General features: G+C 42.9%; 1 protein-coding gene across 1 annotated transcript in view; it reads left to right on the top strand.

Moving 5' to 3' along the window:
- The first annotated feature begins 8,271 nt into the window (after positions 1-8,271).
- The window catches only part of LOC105017983 (runt-related transcription factor 2), a 65,521-nt gene continuing 51,796 nt past the window's right edge, over positions 8,272-21,996 (top strand). Inside the window, exon 1 of the mRNA XM_020056011.3 lies at positions 8,272-8,386. Within this exon, the coding sequence (XP_019911570.1) occupies positions 8,329-8,386 (58 nt within the window). The 5' untranslated portion in view covers positions 8,272-8,328. The remainder of the gene's footprint in view (positions 8,387-21,996) is intronic.

Below are 21,996 nucleotides of genomic sequence, written 5' to 3'. Positions count from 1 at the left end.
TATCTTAAATTAAACTTTTATAAGAACCTTCATAGCAGCTTTATAACAATGTTGTTCACCTTATTATCAACCTGGTTCACCTTTATAATAACATCCTTTACTTACACAAGAGCCTTCATAACACAATGTGATACAGATCATGCAGAGAAATGTCATGGTCTGGGTTTATGGTTTGGGTTTATTGGTCAGGTTTAGGGTCTAGGATTAGGGTGTGTGGTTTGTGTGAAGGGTTAGGGTCTAGGGTCTAGGGTCTAGGGTTAGGTCTATGGTATGGGTCTAGGGCAGGGTCTAGGGATAGATCTAGGTTTAGGTCTAGGCTTAGGGTCTAGGGTTAGGTCTAGGCTAAGGGTCGAGTGTTGGGGGCTAGGTTTAGGGTTTAGGGTTAGGTCTAGGCATAGGGTCTAAGGTTGGGGGCTAGGTTTAGGGTCTAGGTTCAGGTCTAGGCTTAGGGTCTAGGGTTGGGGGCTAGGTTTAGGTTGAGGCACAGGGTGTAGGTTAAGGTCTAGGCTTAGGGTCTAGGGTTGGGGGTTAGGTTCAGGGTCTAGGTTTAGGTTTAGGGTTAGGGTCTAGGCTTAGAGTCTAGGGTAAGAGTCTAGGGTTAGGGTCTAGGGTTAGGGTCCAGGGTTGGGGACTAGGTTTAGGGTCTAGCGTTGGGGGCTAGGTTCAGGGTTGGGGTGCAGTCAAAGGAGGTCATATGAGTCTAACAGATGAGCATCGTTATGAAGAAACAGAGAAGTGGAGGCCTGTGCTATGTTAACCTCAAGCAGGGAGAGATAAATAATGTTTAACCTCATTGCAAGAGAAAGTCTGGAAGGGCTTCAGCGGTCCGACTGTTTGAACTGTGGTATAGGTATCTAGTGTTTAACTTGAAGTAGTGTAAGTAATTAGCATTTCACTCGGAGTAGACTAGTCTAGGTACCTAGCGTTTGATGTATCTAGTATTTAATTTGGAGTAGCGTAGGAATGAGGTGTTGAACTTGAGAGCAGTGTATTATTGTACTGTATCTAGAGTTTAACCTTGAGTAGAACCGGATTAACATGAAACCGGTAGCCCTGTAACATCTCAGATGGCAGCCTGTTTCCTACACGGTGACCCAGATTCTATCCGAGTCCACAGGCCATGGTGGAGGACTGCAGTGTATAGGTAATAGTGTGTTAGTTAGTGGGGTAGCCTCTCTGTCTCTGAGTGGTACACCAAAGCCTCCCTCCACACAAAAACACAGCAGCGGCTCGCCCGGTCATCAGTCAGACTTCACTCCTTTCACAATTTTGTGGAATCACAACATTTAGGGAGCTATTTATAACGGCTGTTTAAGTTGTACGCGTGCCATTCGATATTAAACATTTCCCCTTTTTTACTTAAAGAACGGTCTTATAAGTGGTGACTCCAAAAACAGCTGTCCACACGCCACAACAAAGGACGTGGACGACTGAAAGATGTAGGACCCGCAGTTGGGCTTTCAGAAGAAAAATATCTCTTTTTTTATTGAGATTATACCATCTTGGACCATACCACATAACTCACACAGAACGTCAACATCACATTGGCTCCTTGCACCGTAGATGAAGTTTCCATCCTTCAGATGAATCTTGGATCATTTCAAAGTGAACGTCTAGATGACTCACTCTTCATTCTATAGCTCCCAGGCCCCTCTTCTCTCACCCCATCCCTCTCTCTTTCCTCCCTCCTCTTCTCTTCCCTGTTTCGCGGTGTCTTCCCTCTCGCCCTCTCCGTCGGCGCGGAGCAGAACGGGACTGTATGGATGTTTGTCTTCACACTCGCAGCAGAGCAGCCAACAGAAGCTGATCACAAGTGGTGTTTGTTTCCAATGAAAGCATGTTAATTCGGTCCGGGCCGCAGTGTAAACTACCTTGGCGTTTTACAGATGTAGGCTGTTGAAGTGAATCACTGTACCTGCCTGTTTAGCCCAGCGGCCGGGAGCGCTCCGGTCAGATGCTGCGCCAGGAAGAGAGTCCAGAGTACACAACCGGAGCCAAAACACAACTGTTAATACAGTCTTCTCTCTAATACAGCAATAACTCCTGAACATGTGTGTAATGTCAGATTACTCTCCAAAGTTAATTATGTCATGGCACTTTGAGCTCTGACAGAAGAGGAACACGCACACATACAAACACACACACAGAGACACTTCTAAACACACAAAAAGCACTTAAACACCCATACGTACACACATCTGCAACACATCCATACCCACACACAGCTACTGACAGACACACACACAGCTACTCACAGACACGCACACAGCTACTGACAGACACACACACAGCTACTGACAGACACACACACAGCTACTGACAGACACACACACAGCTACTCACAGACACGCACACAGCTACTGACAGACGCACACACAGCTACTCACAGACACGCACACAGCTACTGACAGACACACACACAGCTACTGACAGACACACACACAGCTACTGACAGACACACACACAGCTACTCACAGACACACACACAGCTACACGTACACACATTTTTGAAAATCAGGCAGACTTTTATTAGGAAGTAAGGTTTAGTTTTGTTAGGAAATATGTTTTTCCTAAAATCACAGTGCTGTATATTAATGTAGTGAATGGAATGAACCAGCACTACAGCTGTGAGGACTGCAGCGCATATTAAATTGGCAATTAGTATATTTATATGAATTGAAGCTCGTTCCAACATATGATTCATCTTTAAGATTGAACCTTGTGATAACAGAGAGAGAAAGTTAGAGAATGTGTGTGGTCCTGAGTGGTGTGTGTGTGTGTGTGTCTCAGGCAGGGTGGGCCTTACACCACAGTCCTCAGGGAAGACCTTGGCCAGACCTCTGACTTGGGCCAAACTCCTAGCACAGCCTCCATCGGGCAGAACATGCACACACATATGTGCACACAGACACACACATACGTGCACCAGCACACTCACACGTGCACCCCCCACAGACACACGTGCACACACACACACACACATCTCCTCACCTGCCCTCACAGCCATCTCCAGCCTCATTAGACCACCAACAGAGAATGAAGAACCACAAGAGTTCTCCTTTAGAATGGCTACTACCAAACTAATATTACTACCAAACTAATACCCAACTACAACTAAACACAGAACGCACATCAACTACTAAACAACTACCATGTAACTGCTAGAAATCTACTACCAAAGGACTGCCAAACATCTACTTCTAACCTACTAGTTCCAAAGGACTACTATACATCTACTTCTAAACTACTAGTACCAAAGGACTACCAAACATCTACTTCTAAACTACTAGTACCAAAGGACTACTATACATCTACTTCTAAACTACTAGTACCAAAGGACTACCAAACAATCTCTTTCTAATCTACGACTACTAAAGGACTACAATACATCTACTACTAAACTACTACTACCAAAGGACGACCATACATCTACAACTAAACTACTAACATATAAATTCTATCAAACTGCTACCAAACTGAAAGACTACCATACTACTACCACCAAAGGACCCCCATACAACTACTACTAAGCTACTACTAACAAACCACTACCATGATACTATTTCTGCTGAATTATGACCGTATCCCAGCACAGATAGTGTAAATCTGAGGCATACTCTTTAGAGTTGCTGTGGGCAACATTAAAAATACCAGGAATGTGTGATGTCATTAGGGTTAAATATACGGCTGATATTAGTGGTGTTTATGGTGTTTTAATGGCAGCGCTGTAGTAAACATGTTCCCTCAGGAGGCTGTTATTCAAACACACACACACATCCACCTGTAGACACACACACACATCGACCCATAGACACACACATCCACCCGTAGAAACACATACAACCACTCGTATACACGCACACACATCGACCCAAAGACACCTACACATCCACCCATAGACACACACATCCACCCGTACACACACACACACACACACATCGACCCAAAGACACACACACATCCACCCATAGACACACACATCCACCTGTAGACACATCAACACATAGACACACACATCCACCCGTAGACACACACACATCCACACATAGACACACACACACCCACCCAGACACACACATCCACACATAGACACACACATCCACCCGCAGACACACACACATCCACCCGCAGACACACACACATCCACCCATAGACACACACACATCCACCCGTAGACACACACATCCACCAGTAGACACACACACATCCACCCGTAGACACACACATCCACCAGTAGACACACACACATCCACCCGTAGACACACACATCCACCAGTAGACACACACACATCCACCCGTAGACACACACATCCACCAGTAGACACACACATCCACACATAGACACACACACATCCACCTGTAGACACACACATCCACACATAGACACACACACATCCACCCATAGACACACACATCCACCAGTAGACACACACACATCCACCAGTAGACACACACACATCCACCCGTAGACACACACATCCACCCGCAGACACACACATCCACCAGTAGACACACACATCCACCAGTAGACACACACATCCACCCGCAGACACACACACATCCACCCGTAGACACACACATCCACCAGTAGACACACACATCCACTAGTAGACACACACACCTCCACCCAGACGAAAATCCACACAAACACACACTTGATACATAACTTCCAGGGATAATATGACTGTGCCACATGAAAAGGTACATTTGTTTTGTCAAGTGTATATTCGTGTTGGCAGTTTTTTAAAACACATTTATTAAAAGAAAATGTAGCGCTATATTTAAGGTAATTTACATTAAGTTACATTTATAGGAGTCATGTTACTACGACAACCGAGACTCATTGTGTGGTATGGAGAAAAATAATGATACTCAGCTTCCGATATTTGGGTGGTAAAATTTATTTAAATTTAAATAGATGTTTAAAAGAAAGAAAGAAATGACTGGTGATTATTTTATTTCGTTTGAGAGAACACTAGGTTATTTGGAAGAGACTGTGTCAACAGCTGAAATTCATTTATATTCCACAGATGATATTGCTTGTTATTTGATAAAATGCAAATCATATAAAATATTCACTGAATTTAAGTTTGCAATTTAGAAAAGTTGGTAACAATTGCGGAATTTTCACTTAAATATGTAATGATAATAAACAGTGTTGAGTAGAGGTTAATGTACAGGGTTAATGTAGTGTTGAGTACAGGGTTAAATATGAATCAGAAGAGGTTTAATAGACAGTGATGAGTACAATGTTAATGGACAGTGTTAATATACAGGGTTTGGTAGGGTGGGTTAATCCATAGTGTTAGGTTTACAGTCTAAAGTAGATTGTTGTTGTACAGGGGTGAGTAGAAGGTTATTGTATAGTGCTACTGTAGAATGTTGAGTAGAAGGTTAATGTGCAGTGTTAATGTACAGTGTTGAGTAGAAGGTAAATGTACAGTGTTGTTGTTTGCTCCTGGGGGTTTAAGGCTGGATGTTTTGTAAAAGCACTTTGTGACAACTACTGATGTTAAAATGGCTTTCTAAGTACATTTGATTGATTGATTTGATTGATTAAAGGCTAATGTACAGTGTTAATGTAGAGTGGTGAGTAGAAGGTTAACGAACAGTGTTAATGTACAGTGTTGAGTAGAAGGTTAATTTACAGTGTTAATGTACAGTGTTGAGTGGAAGGGGAATGTACAGTGTTAATGTACAGTGTTGAGTGGAAGGGAAATGTACAGTGTTAATGTACAGTGTTGAGTAGAAGGTGAATGTACAGTGTTAATGTACAGTGTTGAGTAGAGGGTGAATGTACAGTGTTAATGTACAGTGTTGAGTAGAAGGTGAATGTACAGTGTTAATGTACAGTGTTGAGTAGAGGGTGAATGTACAGTGTTAATGTACAGTGTTGAGTAGAGGGTGAATGTGCAGTGTTAATGTACAGTGTTGAGTAGAGGGTGAATGTGCAGTGTTAATGTACAGTGTTGAGTAGAGGGTGAATGTGCAGTGTTAATGTACAGTGTTGAGTAGAGGGTGAATGTGCAGTGTTAATGTACAGTGTTGAGTAGAGGGTGAATGTGCAGTGTTAATGTACAGTGTTGAGTAAAAGGTGAATGTACAGTGTTAATGTACAGTGTTGAGTAGAGGGTGAATGTACAGTGTTAATGTACAGTGTTGATTAGAAGGTGAATGTACAGTGTTAATGTACAGTGTTGAGTAAAAGGTGAATGTACAGTGTTAATGTACAGTGTTGAGTAGAAGGTGAATGTACAGTGTTAATGTACAGTGTTGAGTTGAAGGTGAATGTACAGTGTTAATGTACAGTGTTGAGTTGAAGGTGAATGTACAGTGTTAATGTACAGTGTTAATGTACAGTGTTGAGTTGAAGGTGAATGTACAGTGTTAATGTACAGTGTTGATGTAGAGGCGGCTCACAGCACTTCCTAACTGGTTATCGTAGTGTAATGACGATGTCTTCCGTCATAGCGGAACACAACTTAAAGCCTCCTAAGTCATGCCATGTGTTCCACACCTCCTGTACAACACACTGTCTGCATATCTGATCTGTTCAAACAAACACCCCAGAACAAGATCACACAATGCCACTCAGCCACTCTCTCACCCTATGTGAGTGTGTGTTGCTGCGTGTGTGAGTGTGTGTTGCTGCGTGTGTGAGTGTGTGTTGCTGCGTGTGTGAGTGTGTGTTGCTGCGTGTGTGAGTGTGTGTTGCTGCGTGTGTGAGTGTGTGAGTGTGTGTTGCTGCGTGTGTGAGTGTGTGTTGCTGCGTGTGTGAGTGTGTGTTGCTGCGTGTGGGAATGTGTGTCGCTGTGTGTGTGTGTGTGTGTGTGTGTGAGATGATTTACAGTCTCTTACAGGAATCACTCGTCTGTCGCTTCTTTGAGAGTCAGTTAGAAGCAGAACGCAGAACCATCCAGCCGGGATACACACACACAAACACACACTCACTCACACACAAAAACATAAACTTACACTAAGACACAAACAAACCCACACACATTGAGAAATATTCTTGAGTCAGTGAGAAGAGACAGAAGAGGAATACAGCCTCCATGCAGAACTTTGGAGCTACTGCTCAACAACCAGACAGTTTCACACCCCCTCTTTGCAGCTCACACTCTCTCCCGGCCCAGCACAGCACTCCTTACACACACACAGACACACACACACACACTAACACGCTCAGATACACACAAACATAGACACACACACACACACACTCTCTCTCTCTCTCTCTCTCTCATATTCTCTGCCCTGAACACTGTACTGCAGACCAGAGCCTGGACCAAACAGCTATAAGGAGTGAGAAATAGAGAAGAAGAGCGAGTGAGAAAGCGAGGGAGTGGGACGGATAAAGAGAAAAGGAGTGAGAAAGGGAGGGAAGAATACGGAGGGAGAAAAACAAGGAGAGAGAGGGAGCGGAAGAGCTAGGGAGGGAGAAAGAGAGAGGGAGAGAGAGAGGGAAAGAGAGGAAGAGAGAGGGAGGAAGAAAGAGGGAGGGAGGGAGGGAGGAAGAGAGGGAGGGAGGAGGGGATGAAAGAGTGAATGGAAGGAGGCAACACACGGAGCGCTGCTCTCCATATGCTGAACGGGAGGCTGAGTCAGTGAGCCTGTGTGCCCCCTCAGAAGGCTCTACTCTTGGGAGAGACAGACCCCCCAGCACCCCTGAGTCTGGAAGACCTGGCCCACCGCACACAGAAGAGAGAGAAAGAGAGAGAGAAAGAGAGAGGGAGGAAGAGAGAGAGAGAGAAAGAAAAGGAAGGGGAGAAAAGAAAGCAGTAGGCTGTCCCAGTCAACTGTTTTTCAGTGATGACATCAGAAGCATGTGACCAAGTCTCTCCAGTGACAAGGGGAAGGCAGTCAGGAAGGAGACCAAGTTTAAAGCTGTTGTCTGTCTGGCTGCTCTCCTCTCGCCTCCCGGCAACCACACAACCACAGACACGCCAGCCACGCCGCCAGGCCCTCTGGGTAACAGACAGACGCCTGGAGTGTAAATGGTTAATCTGATCGGGTCTGCATCAGTCACCGTGCGACGCTAGCCAGTAAGGACGCTCAACCCCAACCACGCTTGCCCAGCTAGAGACTTCCACAGCATCATCACCAGCACTCCGCAAAGACCAACTATTGTTTCCAACTAAACCAGACCACGTCCTTGCTTGCGGTCTTCTGAATACTACAAATACCAGAAAGAGTTTCTCGCGGATGTTTTTTTTTTTAAAAAATTCGTCTCCATGATGAGGTACATGCTCTTGGTTTAGGAGCTTAAGGTCAAGGGTCACGCTAACCACAGAGGGACCAAGCTGGGTGTTACGGCAACCAGGAACCATGGCATCTAACAGTCTCTTTAGTACCGTCACACCATGTCAACAGAACTTTTTCTGGGGTAAGTACACTGCTCTTTACTGTAGGACTTCACTGTGGTGCTTTATACTGTAAGACTTTTCTGTGGGACTTTACTGTATGACTTTCTGTGGTGCTTTATACTGTCAGACTTTACGGTAGGACTTTCTGTGGTGCTTTATACTGTAGGACTTTACAGTAGGACTTTACTCTGGTGCTTTATACTGTCAGACTTTACGGTAGGACTTTCTGTGGTGCTTTATACTGTAGGACTTTACAGTAAGACTTTTGTAGGACTTTACTGTAGTGCTTTATGTTGTAGGACTTTATTGCAGGACTATAATGCAGTACTTTACTGTGGTGCTTAATACTCTAGGACTTTACTGTTGAACATTACTGTGGTACCTTATAGTGTAGTACTCTGCTGTGGTGCTTTACACTGTAGGACTTTAGTCTTGTGGTGCTTTATACTGTAAGACTTCAGTGTAGGACTTCATTGTAGGACTTTATTGTAGTGCTTTACTCAGACTGTTGCCAGTGGTCACGGTATTGCTGTCTGTGGATGATCCTGTGTCTGGTTTGGGGTGAGGCTCACGGTCAAGTTTAGGGTTAGGCTATTGGTTTGAGGGTCAGCGTTGAGGATAGCTGGTTAGAGCTTTGGATGAGGGTTAGGTTTTGAGTTCGGTTGTTAGCCCTTTGGATTGGGGGGTTTAGGCTATGGGGTCACCTTAGGGCAATGACTATTTTTACAATAACCTAAACACTAATTCAGGTTTCTATGGCATGTGAACAGGATCTGAGTAGGACCCTGTCAGATGACGATGTGGGCTCCATGCTGTTGTTAGTAAATATCTCTGAAAGAGGGAGATGACATGTTTGCACAACTTAAAGCTACATTTGTGAATCAATGTAATTGTAGAACAAAAACACGCTCCGAGAGATTTCCGAACAACGTAAACAAAGGGTCAGCATCAGAATGGATTTACAGTAGAGCATTGGAACAAGATGTTGAGAACAGACAGGCGGTCCCGGCCAACAGAGGACCGCGGGAATTTTTGGTAGTTATATGTCACACGTGTGTTTGCCGGGGAGGGGTATGGTAAAGATTTCTCCATAACTTTTCATACTGTATAGTCTGTTATAGCAGGATTAATAAGGTCAGTTTCTTGGTTCCATCTCGACCTTGTGATATGGCAGGAAGTCCTTTTACGGGATAGAATTCGGATAAACTCCTCTCAGGTAAATGATAACATCACATAACTCCTCTAAGGTACAAGATAAAATCCCATAACTTCTCTTAGGTACATGATAAAATCCTATAACTCCTCTCAGGTACAAGATAAATTCCCATAACTCCTCTTAGGTACATGATAAAATCCCATAACTCCCCTCAGGTACAAGATAAATACCCATAACTCCTCTTAGGTACATGATAAAATCCCATAACTCCCCTCAGGTACAAGATAAATTCCCATAACTCCTCTTAGGTACATGATAAAATCCCATAACTCCCCTCAGGTACAAGATAAAATCCCATAACTCCTCTTAGGTACATGATAAAATCCCATAACTCCCCTCAGGTACAAGATAAATTCCCATAACTCCTCTTAGGTACATGATAAAATCCTATAACTCATCTCTGGTATAACTACAAGACATTTAGTTTCAATTTGAATACAAAAATGTTGTATATTATATCAACTAGTTTAGTATTTAATGTCCTCCTTCTGAATGGTGTGTGTATTTGACTACAGCGGTGTGGGTACTGAACTCAGAGACAGATGTGTTCCCTAAACTTAGTGACGCTATGACAAATTTATAATATAGCGGTTACCATAATTAATTATATAGAGAAATGAAAAATGTATTTAGGAATATACAGGACAGACATTTACGTTTTTTATTTATCTATGTATTACTAAAGCAGTAAATCTAAAGCAGTAATTCTGAACTTGAAAATCAAGATCCATTCTAATGAACAGATCTGTTTATTACTCACTTAACCTATGAATTATATTTTTTTTAAATTGTATATAATTGTTTTCAAAATTATAAAATTTTAATTATATAAAAGTTATATTTGGAATCAACACAGAATGTGTCTTATTCCCGCAGTTGGAATATCGCTGAATAATGGCCTACAGATTCAAACATTTTAAATGAATGGAGTGTGTAATTTAAAAATATAAATAGCAAGAAATCTAAATTATTTATGATACAACAATAGCAATAATGATGTCATTATTTTTGTCTAATAATTTTCAAAATATGCTTTACATGTGTCTTTTCACAGGATGTACATGGTGCTATAACTTAACTAACTCTATAACTCACACATGAACAAACCAGAGCAGTATAAATCACACCAGCCTTCCTCTCTCATGTGAATTAGAATTTAAACAGAAACATTTCCATTTCAAGGCCACAGTGAGCGAGGCTCATATTTAATAGATTCCGTCTATATCCTTTTCAGCTCCGCAACGCGCAGCTCCGCTATGCTCCGTCCAAATCAAATGTTTCAAAGATGTTTCAGAGAAGCCTGAGTGTTCCGTGGTCAGACCCAGCTGTGTGTGTGTGTGTGTGTGTGTGTGCGTGTGTTTGTGTGTGTGAGCATGGCACGGATGGTTAATGCCTAGTGAGAGCCCAGGGAGACGGAGGTACTTCCACCAATCAGCAGCACCTATTATCAGGTTAACCTTTGACCCTCAGCCGGTCCCTGGGGTTGGGATACGACGGGAGAGGAGAGGAGCCGCGCCGGAGGAAATGAAAAGCATGCCGCTGCACAAGGAGAGAAACGAGGAGAAAGAGGAGTGGGTGAAGATAGAAGACAGCAGTGAAGGAATAGAGAAGAGAAAGAAGAGAAGAGAGAGAAGAGAAGAGAGAGAAGAGAAGAGTGTAGAGGGGGAAAGAATAACCCTGAATAGAATCTCCTTCTGAACATGAATGGGATCAGTAATCCATCCGTGTAGTGAAGTAGTTCCTGATTTCATGGCTTTATAAGAAGGTAGAATGTTATAATACTATATACTAGTTAACGTCCCTTGCAGAATTTGGTGTCGCATGTAATAATTCTATGTAGTAAATAAGACGAGACCCCTTCTGTGTCTCTTGTTATAAAGCAGTGCAACAGGGATGACCTACGAGTCCTGTAGTTGGATTAGTGATTGAAGTGCTATAAAATGTTCATGAGTGGATATAACTCAATAAGAATCAGGTAATTATGGACACGTTGTTGGCGGGGCGGGGCGGTCAACGGTTGTACCCCTATTATCACAAAAACTCCCCAATTAAATGCTTACTGTACCTTTCTCATTCTCACTCTATGCTTCAGACAGTACTGCTTTTTACTTTTCTCATTCTCACTCTATGCTTCAGACAGTACTGCTTTTTTCCTTTCTCTTTCTCACTCTATGCTTCAGACAGTACTGCTTTTTACTTTTCTCATTCTCACTCTATGCTTCAGACAGTACTGCTTTTTTCCTTTCTCTTTCTCACTCTATGTTTCAGACAGTACTGCTTTTTACCTTTCTCATTCTCACTCTATGCTTCAGACAGTACTGCTTTTTACCTTTCTCATTCTCACTCTATGTTTCAGACAGTACTGCTTTTTTCCTTTCTCTTTCTCACTCAATGTTTCAGACAGTACTGCTTTTTACCTTTCTCATTCTCACTCAATGTTTCAGACAGTACTGCTTTTTACCTTTCTCTTTCTCACTCTATGCTTCAGACAGTACTGCTTTTTTCCTTTCTCTTTCTCACTCTATGCTCCAGACAGTACTGCTTTTTTCCTTTCTCTTTCTCACTCAATGCTTCAGACAGTACTGCTTTGTGTTTTACCTTGTATTTTTTTTAAATGTGTGCTGCTATTTTGGCCAGGTGTGTTTTGGAAAATAGATTTAATTTTAACAACAATAACGTGGAAAAATGATAGTAAAATAAAAAAAATAAAAAACATTTTTTAAATCAGTATTAAACCCATGTCATGGATATACCAGCACTAAACCCATAAGCCAGTGGGTGGGAGTCCCATTCAGAAAGAGGCTAATTAAATGTGTCTTGGCAGTTAGATCAAGAGATTCTGATTTAATTGCCTTGAATACATTTTTTATATGTGTTGGTAGTGTAGGGAGGACAGAGTAATTATCAGCATATGTGTCGAGGCACCAGTCAACCTTTCTCTCTGCTGCCATCCTGTATCCTAACTCTATTCTCCTAACCCCTAACCCTATCCTAACTCTATCCTCCTAACCTCTAACCCCAAACCTAACTCCTAACCCTAACCATTGAGACACCAGTCAATCTTTCTCCCTGCTGCCATATTGTATCCTAACACTAAGTCTAATTCTTACCCGAAACCAAACCACTAACCCTATCTTAAACCTAATTCCTAACCCCAAACTTAACCCTAACCCCAAACTTAAACCTAACCCCAAACTTAAACCTAACCCCAAACTTAAACCAATCCCCTGACCCTTGAGGAACCAGTCAACATATCTCAACCTGCTGCCGTGCCGTATCTTAACCCTAACACTGCTGCCATGCCGTATCTTAACCCTAACACTGCTGCCGTGCCGTATCCTAACCCTAACACTGCTGCCATGCCGTACCCTAACCCTAACACTGCTGCCATGCCGTACCCTAACCCTAACACTGCTGCCATGCCGTATCCTAACCCTAACACTGCTGCCATGCCGTACCCTAACCCTAACACTGCTGCCATGCCGTATCCTAACCCTAACACTGCTGCCGTGCCGTATCTTAACCCTAACACTGCTGCCATGCCGTATCTTAACCCTAACACTGCTGCCATGCCGTATCTTAACCCTAACACTGCTGCCGTGCCGTATCTTAACCCTAACACTGCTGCCATGCCGTATCTTAACCCTAACACTGCTCCCATCCCGTATCTTAACCCTAACACTGCTGCCATGCCGTATCTTAACCCTAACACTGCTGCCATGCCGTATCTTAACCCTAACACTGCTGCCATCCCGTACCCTAACCCTAACACTGCTGCCATCCCGTATCCTAACCCTAACACTGCTGCCATGCCGTATCCTAACCCTAACACTGCTGCCATGCCGTATCTTAACCCTAACACTGCTGCCGTGCCGTATCCTAACCCTAACACTGCTGCCATGCCGTATCTTAACCCTAACACTGCTGCCATCCCGTATCCTAACCCTAACACTGCTGCCATCCCGTACCCTAACCCTAACACTGCTGCCATGCCGTATCCTAACCCTAACACTGCTGCCATGCCGTATCTTAACCCTAACACTCCTGCCGTGCCGTATCTTAACCCTAACACTGCTGCCGTGCCGTACCCTAACCCTAACACTCCTGCCGTGCCGTATCTTAACCCTAACACTGCTGCCATGCCGTATCTTAACCCTAACACTCCTGCCGTGCCGTATCTTAACCCTAACACTGCTGCCATGCCGTACCCTAACCCTAACACTGCTGCCATGCCGTACCCTAACCCTAACACTGCTGCCATGCCGTATCCTAACCCTAACACTGCTGCCATGCCGTATCCTAACCCTAACACTCCTGCCGTGCCGTATCTTAACCCTAACACTGCTGCCGTGCCGTATCTTAACCCTAACACTCCTGCCATGCCGTATCTTAACCCTAACACTGCTGCCATGCCGTATCCTAACCCTAACACTCCTGCCATGCCGTATCTTAACCCTAACACTGCTGCCATGCCGTATCCTAACCCTAACACTCCTGCCGTGCCGTATCCTACACTATACAATGAGTTCCGGGAAGTGCCTATTTTCTCTCTCTCACACTTTCTCATATACACACACTCTCTCTCTTTCTCACACTCGGCCTCTAATACACGTTTAATTACATATCCGGCAATTAAACCATGAAGCAATTTTAATTTGAAGAGTTATAGCCAATGTGCGTGCGACAAACAAGAACTCAGACCAACACAATCTGAAGGGGCAGACGGGGTTATAAGAGGATAGTGAAGAGTCTGACTGGAGATTGTGTGGGGATAGTGCAGAGACTGACTGGAGATTATGAGTTGATATTGAGGAGACTCTGAAAGGAAAACTTTCCGCAGGCAGCAGAAGAGAAAATCTCCAATAATTGTGAGGGAGGGAAACCCTATAGTATGTATTTGAGAAAGACAGCTTCTGTTGCATAATAAGCTGCCGGCCTCAGATCTAACCACAGAGCCGGCTCCTGGAGACTTATGGAGACTTCTTAAAGAGGAACCAGACATCCCCCTCTACCCCCTATTCCTCCTCCAGGGCAGGGAGACATTAACTCCCCTCATCAATAGGTAATTTAGAGAACCACAAGGGGGAACCCCACCCCTGACCCCCCTCAGCCCACCAGTAGCAGCTACCATGCTCCACCCTCTGAACCCCAACAGGACCCAATAACTCAGACCTCTAAAAAACACTCTATTTAGTTGTTAATTGTCCCTAGGAGGCCAACATGTTATTTAATCTGAGTAGAGGAGCACAGACCCATGAGGAGAACAGTTTGTGTGTGTTTTGGGGCGTTTCAGTGGCTATTAGGAAAAGACTCGGTTATTAAGACCTATTAGCAGGATGGTTAACAGTCGATCACAGGAAAATCAGGAAAGTTTAACGTGCCACTGTTTAATCAAAATTAGATTACCTGCTCCCTACATATGTTGAATTTTGTGTGGAATAGTCTGCCTGTTGTATTCTGTGTGGAATAGTCTGCTTGTTGTATTCTGTGTGGAATAGTCTGCTTGTTGTATTCTGTGTGGAATAGTCTGCCTTTTGTATTCTGTGTGGAATAGTCTGCCTGTTGTATTCTGTGTGGAATAGTCTGCCTGTTGTATTCTGTGTGGAATAGTCTGCTTGTTGTATTCTGTGTGGAATAGTCTGCTTGTTGTATTCTGTGTGGAATAGTCTGCCTGTTGTATTCTGTGTGGAATAGTCTGCATGTTGTATTCTATGTGGAATAGTCTACCTGTTGTATTCTTTGTGGTTTATTCTTAATGTTGTTATATATGGGAAATACTCTACATGTTGTAATCTTTAAGGAATAGTCTACATTATGTATTCTTTGGGGTATTGTCTACATGTTGAAATCTTAATGGAAAAGTCCACATGTATGCTATGAGGAATTGTCTGCATGTAGTATTCAGCAGGGAATAGTCTAAATATTTTATTCTGTAGGAAATAATCTACATTTTGTATTATGTAGAGAATGATCTACATTTTGTATTCTGTAGGGAATGATCTACATTTTGTATTATGTAGAGAATGATCAAAAAAATTTATTCTGTAGGGAATGATCTACATTTTGTATTCTGTAGGGTATTCCTTGAAAAAGCATTAATTCAGCATAGTTGTTGGTTAATGGGATAACTTAATTTGTACATACTGTATTTCAACAGATGGTGAACGGCCAAACAGTTTTCTAGGTTTCAAATAATTTCATGAATCTCTTTGTGGCCATAGCATAAACTTTTTTTTTTACCTCAAATTTCTACAAATACTTGAAGTTGTTCTAAATAACAGCATCTGCTAAATAGGAAATGTAAATTTAGAATTACGTTTTTGAAAAATTTTCATATTGTGAGTCATACCACACAGGACAGTTACTTTAAGGACTGAGTTCATCACTTCTCCAGCAACCAAAATCTGGGAACACTTTAAGAACTGAGTTCACCTCTTATCCCCTACCCAAAGGTTCTGCTGCTTGATTACATAAAGGAGTTAACAACCAACAGTTCTGCTACTTGATTACATGAAGCAGTTAACAACCAAAGTGTGAGAGGGTTAATACTTACTTCTCTTCTGTTTTAAACTCCTTTGCTGATTTATTATTATTTCATTATCCAGAGCAATAGCATGTTACTATTCTAGCCACTAATAAACTATGTAGTAAAAGTGTCTGAGCTTGAGATTAAAATCATATGCTGTGGTTTCTACAACTTTTCCAAAATATTAATTGATAACGTGTAACAAGTTCCTTAGCAGTAAAACACAGCAGACAAAGAGCTTTCTAAACTGTTGAGCAAGAAACAATTAGATATTTTTCACTGTGTGTGATTTGTAATAAGGATATAATCGCCATGGGGCTTGATACTTTGTCATAATAAGGATGTCATCCCCATGGGGCTTGATACACTGTCATAATATGGATATTATCTCCTTGGGGCTTGATACTCAGTCATAATAAGGATGTCATCCCCATGGGGCTTGATACATTGTCATAACAAGAATATCATCGCCATGGGGCTTGATACTTTGTCATAATAAGGGTATCATCCTAATGGGGCTTGATACACTATCATAACAAAAATATCATCGCCATGGGGCTTGATACTTTGTCATAATAAAGTTATCATCCTAATGGGGCTTGATAAACTGCCATAACAAGAATATTAGGGGAATTCCAGATAACAAAGACCTTTGGTCTAATGTGTGCTATCCAGGCAGTAGAGTGTTCAGTTGAGTGGACAGTCTTAACCTCTGCATGTAGATCCAGAGTGTTCAGACAAATACATTCTCAGCCCTTGCACTAAAGTGCCAGTCCTGTTTAGTCTTTTCCGGTTCCACGTTTATTGACTTCGCCACATGTTACGTATGAATGGCAGTGATTGGCTAACGAGAACATTGACCTGTGTTCAAAATAAACAACAATAGCAGATTCAATCAGACAAACAAACACTAAGCATCTGTATTAAATAGAGCCTGTTAAGTGAGTTTATATGAAACAATGTATGACACCCCCTCAGGGGAGGATTGGGGTCCCACACGTTGCTGGTTAGAGGCTCATATCCCCCAGAGAGAACACCATGCCAGAATGACTGGGCCCACGTGTCAATTGGCACCCTAGGTCCTAGCCAGTGCACTACATTAGCCCAGGGAAAATAGGGCCCTGTGGAGAACAGGGGGACATTTGGGAGGCAAATATATAATTTTATAATTACTGCTTCCCTGCAGCAGTGTTTTTAATACGCCCCTGCACAGTATTCACACTTTATAGAATCCTGCTGCCTTCATTCAGCTACGTTGCATCATACAGAGAGGATTAAATAGCATTAGAGTGATCCCATATGAGTCTTTGGGGAGGAAGCAACTACCGCAGTCTGCAACTACCCCAGCCTTTTAGAACCCAACACTGTGGATACAATAGAACCATTTAGAACACTACAGCCTGGATACAATAGAATCTCTAAAACAATAATCCCAGTATGATATAGAATGTTTAAGAACACGACAACATGGGTTCAATGGAATATAATTTTTTGGAACACAAAACGCTGGATACAGAAGAACCTTTTAGAACCCAAGAGCCTTGATAAAATAGAACCATGGAAAAACAAATCACTGGATAACATTGACTCTTTAAAAAAATATAACACCATGGATACAATTGAACTGTTAAAAACACAAATCCCTAGACGATATAAAATCTTTAAGAACACAACAGAATACAGCCTTTAAAACATAAAACCATGCATATAATATAAGCTTCACTCTGGATGAAAAAAAAACTTTAAGACACAACTACTCGGGCTACAGCAGAACCTTTTACAATAAAACACCCTGGATACAATATACATTTTAAAACACAACAACTTCTGGTTAACAGCGCTAATTTCTGGCTGCTGTCAGAATAGTTATATTTAAACTGTAGTTAATAAAGTTAAATTGTGCATGTAGGTAATATAGATATATTATACTTCTCGTTAATACAGTTATATTTAACTGCATTTAATATAGGTATAATTCTACCTGCTAATAAAATAATATATTGTAATTCAGAAAGGTAGTTTCCTGTAGTTATCTAATATCTTTGACATGTAATTCAGAGGTAGTTTCCTGTAGTTATCTAATATCTTTGACATGTAATTCAGAGGTAGTTTCCTGTAGTTATCTAATATCTTTGACATGTAATTCAGAGGAAGTTTCCTGTAGTTATCTAATATCTTTGACATGTAATTCAGAGAGGTAGTTTACTGTAGTTATTTAATATCTTTGACATGTAATTCAGAGGCAGTTTCCTGTAGTTATCTAATATCTTTGACATGTAATTCAGAGAGGTAGTTTACTGTAGTTATTTAATATCTTTGACATGTAATTCAGAGGCAGTTTCCTGTAGTTATCTAATATCTTTGACATGTAATTCAGAGAGGTAGTTTACTGTAGTTATTTAATATCTTTGACATGTAATTCAGAGGCAGTTTCCTGTAGTTATCTAATATCTTTGACATGTAATTCAGAGAGGTAGTTTACTGTAGTTATCTAATATCTTTGACATGTAATTCAGAGGCAGTTTCCTGTAGTTATCTATTTATAGAGGAATGTCACATATTCCTGTGGAGGGAAATAGAGTGTTGATGCTAATGATTGTTTAGTTTGCCCCTCACAACGTGTGTGTGTTTGTGTGTGGGTGTGTGTGAGAGAGAGTGTGTGTGTGTGGGTGTGTGTATGAGAGAGAGTGTGTGTGTGTGGCCCCTACACAAGGCCCTACCTGTTAAGTGTGAAGGTGCTGTGGAAAGGGCAGCGTTTTCCTCCTGTTAGTTTAACCTCCCTGGAATGTGGGATCCCCTCTGTTCGGACAAGAACGACCTCGTATACATCACACACCAGTGCGCAAGCAAGCACATGCACAGACTAGAGATGGGAGGAGAGAAGAGGGGGAAAAGGCGAAAGGAGAGAGGGGGTAGGAGGAGAGATTGGAGAGGGAAGAGGGGGATAGTGGTGGGGACGAGAGGACTAGCATCAAACGTAATGTTAAACTAATAAATGATCTAGTAACAGAAGTTTGAACTGTAGACCCATCCACTGTGAAAACTGACTGTAGACACATCTACTGTGAAAACTGACTGTAGACACATCCACTGTGAAAACTGACTGTAGACACATCTACTGTGAAAACTGACTGTAGACACATCCACTGTGAAAACTGACCGTAGACACATCCACTGTAAAAACTGACTGTAGACACATCTACTGTGAAAACTGACCGTAGACACATCCACTGTAAAAACTGACTGTAGACACATCCACTGTGAAAACTGACTGTAGACACATCCACTGTGAAAACTGACTGTAGACACATCTACTGTAAAACTGGCTGTAGACACATCTACTGTGAAACTGACTGTAGACACATCTACTGTGAAACTGACTGTAGACACATCCACTGTGAAAACTGACCGTAGACACATCCACTGTAAAAACTGACTGTAGACACATCCACTGTGAAAACTGACTGTAGACACATCCACTGTGAAAACTGACTGTAGACACATCCACTGTGAAACTGGCTGTAGACACATCTACTGTGAAACTGACTGTAGACACATCTACTGTGAAACTGACTGTAGACACATCTACTGTGAAACTTGCTGTAGGCACAGTGAAAATTGACAATCGTTCCAGTTGACTTTGAGATTAGCCTGTTGACAATCACATTTAAAGAGGAAAGTGGGGGAAGACAAAAGGAGTGGGAGATGAGTTGCTGTGACTATGGGTGTGGGTTAGAGGTGGTGTGGTTGGAGGCGTGGTCAGGCAGGTATCTGTATCTGTATCAGGGATTCTATTGCGTGGGCTCTATACGTTGTGGTGTCAGCCCTTTGATGTGTGTGTTGTTGTGTGTGCCTGTGAGTGTGTGTGTAGAGGTGTCAGTGACAGGAGTAGCAGACTGTTTGATTAATGCTCTCACTCAAATTGGAACCTGGAAACAATCCTCTTCCTCTCTCACCCCATACCTCCCACTCCCTCCCCCTCTCTCCTCAGACACTAGTTCCCTGTCCATGCCTCAACCTCATGTAGTGTATGTGAGAGGAAAGGGGGAGGGAAATCCAAAGAGAGAGCGATATGAAGAGAGAGATTATGGCCAAGTGTTTACTACCTGACCTCTTACCTCCTTCTCCTAGCTAGGTGTTTACTACCTGACCTCTCACCTCCTTCACTTAGCTAGGTGTTTAATACCTGACCTCTCACCTCCTTCTCCTACCTAGGTTTTTAATACCTGACCTCTCACCTCCTCCTAGCTAGGTGTTTACTACCTAACCTCTCACCTCCTTCACCTAGCTAGGCGTTTAATACCTGACCTCTCACCTCCTTCTCCTAGCTACGTGTTTAATACCTGACCTCTCACCTCCTTCTCCTAGCTACATGTTTAATGCCTGACCTCTCACCTCCTTCTCCTAGCCAAGTGTTAACTACTTGACATCTCAACACCATTATGAACCACCGCCCATCTGGAGCTCCTCTTTGTACATTTATGAACCACCACCCCTCTGGAGCTCCTCTTTGTACAGTTATGGACCACCGCCCATCTGGAGCTCCTCTTTGTACAGTTATGAACCACGGCCCATCTGGAGCTCCTCTTTGTACAGTTATGAACCACCGCCCATCTGGAGCTCCTCTTTGTACAGTTATGAACCACCGCCCATCTGGAGCTCCTCTTTGTACAGTTATGAACCACCGCCCATCTGGAGCTCCTCTTTGTACATTTATGAACCACCACCCCTCTGGAGCTCCTCTTTGTACAGTTATGGACCACCGCCCATCTGGAGCTCCTCTTTGTACAGTTATGAACCACCGCCCATCTGGAGCTCCTCTTTGTACAGTTATGAACCACCGCCCATCTGGAGCTCCTCTTTGTACATTTATGAACCACCACCCCTCTGGAGCTCCTCTTTTTACAGTTATGGACCACCGCCCATCTGGAGCTCCTCTTTGTACAGTTATGAACCACCGCCCATCTGGAGCTCCTCTTTGTACAGTTATGAACCACCGCCCATCTGGAGCTCCTCTTTGTACAGTTATGAACCACCACCCCTCTGGAGCTCCTTGTTGTACATTTATGAACCACCACCCCTCTGGAGCTCCTTGTTGTACAGTTATGGACCACCACCCATCTGGAGCTCCTCGTTGTACAGTTATGAACCACCGCCCATCTGGAGCTCCTCGTTGTACAGTTATGAACCACCGCCCATCTGGAGCTCCTCGTTGTACAGTTATGAACCACCACCCCTTTGGAGCTCCTCTTTGTACAGTTATGGACCACCGCCCATCTGGAGCTCCTCTTTGTACAGTTATGAACCACCGCCCATCTAGAGCTCCTGGTTGTACAGTTATGAACCACCACCCCTCTGGAGCTCCTCGTTGTACAGTTTTGAACCACCGCCCATCTGGAGCTCCTCATCATACAGTCATGAACCACCACCCCTCTGGTGAAATGCGGCAAGACGGCTCAGTGTTTACTGTTAGATCTCCTTCCTGTCCTCCACTCTCCTCCCCCTCCCACGCTGCCGGAAGAAGGTGATGACAGACAGATTGAGAGGGCGGCGTATCTTTGGTCACAAACCCAGGCGTCTAATGGCCACCATCTGCAACACATACAGCCCTGAAAGCTACACACACATCTTAGACTCACACACACACACACACACACACACACTGTACAGTAGCAACATACATACTAAAGCACATTGAAACCAAATCCACCACAGAGAAACAATAGGTCTGGAAGGAAGGTGTGTTGGAGTGTGTGTAGGTGTGTTAGTATCTGTTACAACGTGTGTTAGTGTGTGATATTGTGTGTTAATCGGCACAGCTCTTCTATGTGAACAGTAGTGTGATACTAGCATGTCCCTTGAGAGGACTGGAGAGAGAATGAACAGAA

The sequence above is a fragment of the Esox lucius genome, chromosome 18, assembly GCF_011004845.1.
Source record: "Esox lucius isolate fEsoLuc1 chromosome 18, fEsoLuc1.pri, whole genome shotgun sequence".
Classification (NCBI taxonomy): Eukaryota; Metazoa; Chordata; class Actinopteri; order Esociformes; family Esocidae; genus Esox; species Esox lucius.
The sequence above is the reverse complement of the archived record's forward strand: the minus strand, read 5'-3'. Positions and strand labels throughout refer to the sequence as shown.